The sequence below is a fragment of the Scardinius erythrophthalmus genome (genome assembly GCF_964197995.2).
Source record: "Scardinius erythrophthalmus genome assembly, chromosome: 3".
In the NCBI taxonomy this organism is placed as follows: domain Eukaryota; kingdom Metazoa; phylum Chordata; class Actinopteri; order Cypriniformes; family Leuciscidae; genus Scardinius; species Scardinius erythrophthalmus.
The window spans coordinates 997501-1005000 of record NC_138223.1 but is presented as its reverse complement, the minus strand read 5'-3'; the positions used below and the strand labels follow the sequence as shown (position 1 = coordinate 1005000).

The 7500-nt window shown below is 40.8% G+C and overlaps 1 protein-coding gene across 4 annotated transcripts in view; it reads left to right on the top strand.

The window, feature by feature from the left end:
• The window catches only part of rasa3 (RAS p21 protein activator 3), a 67413-nt gene that overhangs the window by 15134 nt on the left and 44779 nt on the right, over positions 1–7500 (top strand). For all 4 annotated transcript variants that reach the window (XM_081361010.1, XM_081361008.1, XM_081361007.1 and 1 more), the window contains exon 2: positions 6958–7075. In XM_081361010.1, the coding sequence (XP_081217136.1) occupies positions 6958–7075 (118 nt within the window). The remainder of the gene's footprint in view (positions 1–6957; positions 7076–7500) is intronic.

Sequence of the window (7500 nt, the reverse complement as noted above, 5' to 3'; positions counted from 1 at the left end):
TGATGAAGAGTTATTAGCGTGTGTCGTAGCCAGTGATGAAGAGTTATTAGCGTGTGTCGTAGCCAGTGATGAAGAGTTATTAGCGTGTGTCGTAGCCAGTGATGAAGAGTTATTAGCGTGTGTCGTAGCCAGTGATGAAGAGTTATTAGCGTGTGTCGTAGCCAGTGATGAAGAGTTATTAGCGTGTGTCGTAGCCAGTGATGAAGAGTTATTAGCGTGTGTCGTAGCCAGTGATGAAGAGTTATTAGCGTGTGTCGTAGCCAGTGATGAAGAGTTATTAGCGTGTGTCGTAGCCAGTGATGAAGAGTTATTAGCGTGTGTCGTAGCCAGTGATGAAGAGTTATTAGCGTGTGTCGTAGCCAGTGATGAAGAGTTATTAGCGTGTGTCGTAGCCAGTGATGAAGAGTTATTAGCGTGTGTGGTAGCCAGTGATGAAGAGTTATTAGCGTGTGTCGTAGCCAGTGATGAAGAGTTATTAGCGTGTGTCGTAGACAGTGATGAAGAGTTATTAGCGTGTGTCGTAGCCAGTGATGAAGAGTTATTAGCGTGTGTCGTAGCCAGTGATGAAGAGTTATTAGCGTGTGTCGTAGCCAGTGATGAAGAGTTATTAGCGTGTGTGGTAGCCGGTGATGAAGAGTTATTAGCGTGTGTGGTAGCCGGTGATGAAGAGTTATTAGCGTGTGTCGTAGCCGGTGATGAAGAGTTATTAGCGTGTGTCGTAGCCAGTGATGATGAGTTATTAGCGTGTGTCGTAGCCAGTGATGATGAGTTATTAGCGTGTGTGGTAGCCGGTGATGAAGAGTTATTAGCGTGTGTCGTAGCCAGTGATGAAGAGTTATTAGCGTGTGTCGTAGCCAGTGATGAAGAGTTATTAGCGTGTGTCGTAGCCGGTGATGAAGAGTTATTAGCGTGTGTCGTAGCCGGTGATGAAGAGTTATTAGCGTGTGTCGTAGCCAGTGATGAAGAGTTATTAGCGTGTGTCGTAGCCGGTGATGAAGAGTTATTAGCGTGTGTCGTAGCCAGTGATGAAGAGTTATTAGCGTGTGTCGTAGCCAGTGATGAAGAGTTATTAGCGTGTGTCGTAGCCAGTGATGAAGAGTTATTAGCGTGTGTCGTAGCCAGTGATGAAGAGTTATTAGCGTGTGTCGTAGCCAGTGATGAAGAGTTATTAGCGTGTGTCGTAGCCAGTGATGAAGAGTTATTAGCGTGTGTCGTAGCCAGTGATGAAGAGTTATTAGCGTGTGTCATGGCCAGTGATGAAGAGTTATTAGCGTGTGTCGTAGCCAGTGATGAAGAGTTATTAGCGTGTGTCGTAGCCAGTGATGAAGAGTTATTAGCGTGTGTCGTAGCCAGTGATGAAGAGTTATTAGCGTGTGTCGTAGCCAGTGATGAAGAGTTATTAGCGTGTGTCGTAGCCAGTGATGAAGAGTTATTAGCGTGTGTGGTAGCCAGTGATGAAGAGTTATTAGCGTGTGTGGTAGCCAGTGATGAAGAGTTATTAGCGTGTGTCGTAGCCAGTGATGAAGAGTTATTAGCGTGTGTCGTAGCCAGTGATGAAGAGTTATTAGAGTATGCGTGTGTGTTGATGTCCAGTGTTGTTGAGCAGAAACACATAATCATGTTTCTCTTGATCCCTCAAAGTTGTGTTGGGTTTTCTCCTCAGCGTAAAGATTGAGAGGTTCATCTATCACATGTTCGTAGAGTTAGTTTCTGGAGTAAAATTCGTGCGTTCGGCCAATCAGCGAACACTAACGTCACTGTAGTTCCTATAGCGCTGGTGTAGACGACTCTGAAGGAGTAAATCAGTTCCTCCAAAAGGAGTTCCTGGAACTGAAATCGTTCCTAGTTCCTGCGCTGCGAACACGCCAAACACCGGGAACTTCCGCCTATAGTTCTAGGAACTATGAAAAGGTTCCTCCGGTGCGAAAGCGTCTAATATTGTTATAGTACTTTGAGAAGAACATTCTGCTTTACAATAGTATTATATTTCTGTCATAATTTCTTCAAGTTAAACTGTCGTATTATTTTGGAGCTTTGAGTTTGTGTTCCTGCCGCTAGTTTTCAGAAGTGAAGTGGTGAAACGCTACGGAAGAGACTCCGGAGATGAAGTTCATGCGTTCATACAGTGAGACGCGGACCAGTGTCAAGCGTATGAATTCAGATGTTCCAATTCAATTCAATTTCAATTCGCAAGCTCTCAATTCGATTCGATTAAGATTCTCTATTCGAATTTCGAATTTCGATTTTCATTTTCGATTCTCGATTCGACTCAATGAATATAGGCCTAGATTTAATACAAATCCTATATTTATAAAAAAGAACAGTGAACATAAGTTTACAAGTGGTTAATTAATAAAAACTATTAAGAACCACAAACCTGTATATTAAAGGGCACCTATTATGCAAAATTCACTTTTACATGGTGTTTGAACATAAATGTGTGTTGGCAGTGTGTGAGCAAAACCACCCTAGAATGATAAAAATCCACCCAGTGGTTTTTTTACAATCTCAATAAATCATAAGCACTGTCTCAGAACGAGCTGTTCTCAGATTCGGCGCAATGTGACGTAGAATTGCGCAAGCCCCGCCCACGACGGTTGATTGACACTTCAGTTTGAGCCCAGACCCGCCCTGAGTGAGCTGGACACACAGTCTGCCATTGTTCGATACTTGAGCAGCTGTAGACAAGAATGTCTCCTAAGCGATTGAGGTGTGTTGTTGATGGATGTAAGAATGAACATCAGTCTTCATTTACTCCCGTTGTTACTCGAGGATGGATCTGTACTGTTCGTGATCCAGCTTACACTCTCCGGAGCAACAGGACTAACGTGACTGACCACGGCAGAAATGAAAGTGCGAGCGTGCTCTTTATCACAGCTCTTCGAGTCATTTTACGGATATAAGGTTTACCAGTTTATTTAGCACCCACTGAAAAGGTGTGTATATTTGTTTACTGTTAGTTGCAACGAGTGTTTTGTGTACTTCGCTGTGTATGTTGATGATAATGAAAGGGAGAGAGAGAGAGTTTATGGATAAGACTTTAATGCTCACTTCTTATACTGTGTTTATTCAGCTCTTACTGTGATTCTCTGGAGTAAAACTAACGCTCATCTTTTGTGTGATGTACAATAAACTTAACTGAACTCGTCAGTATATTTTGGTCATCATTCGGACGGGTTTTGCTACAGCAGGCTTGTATTAGTGGATAAAAGCAGATGACAAATAAGTTATAACCATAATTAAACTAAACGATACCTGTTCTATGTCCATACAGCATATATTCTCTGGCTCTGTGGGCATTATTGTCCGACTCCGAGTCGACATGAACACCGCAACTGAGAGTTTCTGTTCTGATATTATCAGATGAGATTGTCCTGACTGAAGCGCGAGCTCGTGAGGCTCCGCCCCCTGTGTCGTGCAGCAGCAGCTCATTTGCATTTAAAGGGATACACACTAAAACAGCGCGTTTTTCTGAGCCCCAAAAAATTACAATTTAAACATGCTGTAAAAAATGATCTGTGGGGTATTTTGAGCTAAAACTTCACATACACACTCTGGGGACATCAGAGACTTATTTTACACCTTGTGAAAAGAGTCATAATAGGTGCCCTTTAAACTCTTTTTATTGTAGGTACACTTGTGTACATTAAAACAGAACCCAACTCTATATTTCAAATGCATTCAATGAATAGACAGGATTTTGATGCAATGAAAAAATGAATAGACTAGTTAAAAAATTAGAATAGAAAATTGATGCTGAAAATTGGACGAGTCAGAGCAGTCGCATGCCTTGATCAAACAGGATCAGGTTATTTTATGTTTAAGATCAAACACACATGAAAGCTCTTTAGCTGTAACATGGAAGATTGTGAACACTGTAGGAAAACTAAAACTGGCTTTTGGGTGATAGATCAATAAATATGAAAAAAAAAAAAATTTGTGTCCTTTGAGAATCGATTTTGAATCGACCACATTTAAAAAAATGATTAATCGGAAAAAAAAGAAAAAAAAATTTGCCCAGCCCTAGTATTTAAGTTTGTGTAGAAGAGCAAACTGAGACAGACTTTAGATTCTGCAGCTCTACTTTTGATTTATTCATCCATCATTTGTCAAATCCCCTGCCATTCCACATTATATTCCCTGCCATTCCACATTACTCTTTAAAAATTCACTTATTATGACTGGATGGGCATCATAAGGCCCGGGTTGATCAGCAGCACTAGATCTAGTGATGACTCCGCTCCCAGTAATCCCACAATGCCGTGCTCCCCAGAGCGACCTGCGAGCTGTAATCCAATCAGGATCTCTGTGATTATGAGTGGCCCGGAAACAGAGATGCTTCCAGATCCCGAATGTCATCCATGGATTGGCTTTGGACGTCAGCGGCTCAACACCGTCTGCATCAGATCATGTGCTTCTGATCCGCTTAGCGAGTCCATTGACAAGTTCAGCTTTTATTTTGGTGGGTTGTTGTGTAAAATTTCAGTTGCAGTCATTGGCTCCTTGAAATCAAAATTTAAGTTTTTTAGCTTTTAGTATGAATATGTAAGGTTATGAATGAGCTGGCGTGTTCCAAAACAATGACAAAATGTGCATTTAGGAGATATAAGCGTTCAAAACTTAGTCTGTCACGTCCGCTAAAATGGATCAGGGGTTTTTATGACATCACTGCTGCGTCTCATCACATCTGTCCAATCAAATGCTCTCTAGAATCTAAAGCTCCGCCCCCTCTGCTATAAACACCACCTGGCCGAAGCGAGCGTTGACGCGTCACAGAGGAATATGGGTCAGAGATGTGTGTTCGGTTGCTCAAACGCTCCAGTTTTATCCCACTTTCCAACTGTACGCTGGTTAGGAATGAAATGGCTAGAGTTTATACACATCTCTACTGTTGAATCCAGCGTATCATCAGCGCTCGATTCGCTTCCATGGAGCTGTCAGTCTGTGAGCTACACTAAACGCTATTGGCTGTTTGAAAAGGGGGAGGAGCCAATCAATATGTCCCACCTTTGCTTCCCGTTTCAGTGGAAATTACGTCAAACAAAGCTCAGCGTACCAAGACACTTTAAAGTTCACAGTTCATATCGCCATCTGATCAAGTGTTCAGCAAAGTTTGTGACGTTATACAGTAAATTCTATTTTTATGACTGGATTCCGCAATCCCGTCTGCATTTTCTTTATTGTGTAAATCACAGGGTCCCACAAATGCAACGAACTCTGTTATTTGACAGAAGCTGCTTTAGATGAATGCGCTGAGATTGATTGACAGCTTCAGTCGTGTGTGTGTGTGTGTGGGGGGGGGGTGACTAGGGCGTAACACGACACTGGTTCACTCTGTGGAAACACACACCGCAACACACCCAACTTCCTCCCAGAGTGTTGCATTCTTCCTGCCGCAGCCGCGTGTCCGTGTGTGTGTGTGTGTGTGTGTGTGTGTGTGTGTGTGTGTGTGCGAGCAGGCCGACAGCATTCCTCCGCTCACGTGTCTGATGTGTGTATTGGGTTGCAGATCCCACACAGATTTTTGCGTTGAACCCACCCGGCCCCACCGCGCTGGAGAGTGTGTTGTGTGTTAGGGTTAGGCAGACGACCGGGAGCGCTCTCTCCGAGTGAAGAACAGAAGCTCGTGTTCATTAGGGCTGGGAAACCATTAATCGCATACAATAATTATTTTGTATATATAAATACACACACATGGAGGTATATGTTTAAGAAAAATGGGTTAAACTATATAATAAACTATATATAAATATATATTCAGTATACACATGCAAATATTTCTCAAATATATACATCCATATGTGTGTATTTATATATACAAAATAATTATTCACAGCACACACACATACGTTATGTAAACACAAACTTTTTTTTTTTTAGATGCGATTAATCGTTTCACAGCCCTAATGTTAATAGAGCGAATTATATCATTATTGTCTTTAATAATGTTCTGGAAACGTTTTCCTGAATCATTTCAGCTGGATGTTCGTCTAACAGTTTTTAAATGTAACAACTTGTTCTCAGAGAACATTCAAAAGTAACGTTCCCATAATGTTTGAAGAATGATACAATAGAATGTTCCTTTAATGTTCACATGACCAAGATTTTTTTTTTTAACATAAAAAAACTGGATGTTTTGAACATTCAGAAATAATGTTTCATCAAAATCTTTAATCACCAAAATCACATATTTAAATGTTTTTTCCTTGAACAAATGTCTTCATGCCTTAAAATATCTTGAATGTAACTCGACACCCTTGCCTCATTTAGTATTCGCGGTGCTATGAATATGCAAATGAGCCCCGCCTCCACTCACTCCCTCAGCTCAGAGATCCACTGGTTGACGATCACACGTTGATCTGATTGGTTACAAGGTAGTTTGTGACGTCAGAAACACCAGCGATTTCAAAGTGTGTGTTTGAGACTGTCTTTGGTTCACTGCAGTTTTAAGGAGGAAATACTCAGCAATGCTGTCGACTTATGAACTTACACATGGTTTGTCTTAAAGCAGATTAAAAACACCACATAGACACATAAACAACATTAAAAGCTGGATTTACACCACAGGGGGACTTTCAGAAAAGTCTCAAAACTCTTTGTATTTTGTGTTATTTTAGTGTTTGTTACCGTTCTGTGTGTTTACTTTCATTTGATTAGGTGTTAATATTCAGTGTTTTTTTTCGCTTAAGAAAAGTGCATTGCAAATAAAATGTATTATTTTTGTGTGAATGTTGAAAGTTCATTAGTTACGAAGCAAACTCAGTTCAACTATAAACAGAAGTAACTAGGTTTTATTTTTGCTAATATTGACACTATCACATAATTTCGTTCACATAGACACATCATGTTAAATGCTGACGTGTGTGTCTTCGATCTGACGGCTGCTCACATCTCATTAAGCTCATTAATCAGTGAACGACTGAAGGACTGTGTGTGTGTGTGTGTGTGTGTGTGCAGGAGAAGCCAAGAACATCCCTCCGTATCCCGGGCCCAACAAAATGCGGGATTGTTACTGTACAGTGAACCTGGACCAGGAGGAGGTGTTCCGAACTAAGACTATAGAGAAGTCTTTATGGTGAGGACACACACACTCACACTCACACTCACACACACACTCACACACACACACACACACACACACACACACACACACACACACACACACACACACACACACACTCTCACTCACCTAGGGCCCTATAAAATCCGTTTTAATTTTTGCAAATTCCGTTTTTTTAATTTTAATTTTTGGGAATTCAGTTTTTTTTACCCTTTACTGTTATTTTAGTTGTAAAAAGAGTGTTTTTAATGTTAATGATTAAAATGTACACAAATAAAATAGGAATGACCCTTATTGAGGTAACAAACAAAATTCTCATTAAAGAGGTGTTAAATGTGGTTTGGTTTGTTTACATTAGTGAATGTATTAGGCTAACTAACATGAACCAGGAGCAATACATTTGTTACTGTATTTATTAATCTTTGTTAATCTTAGTTAAC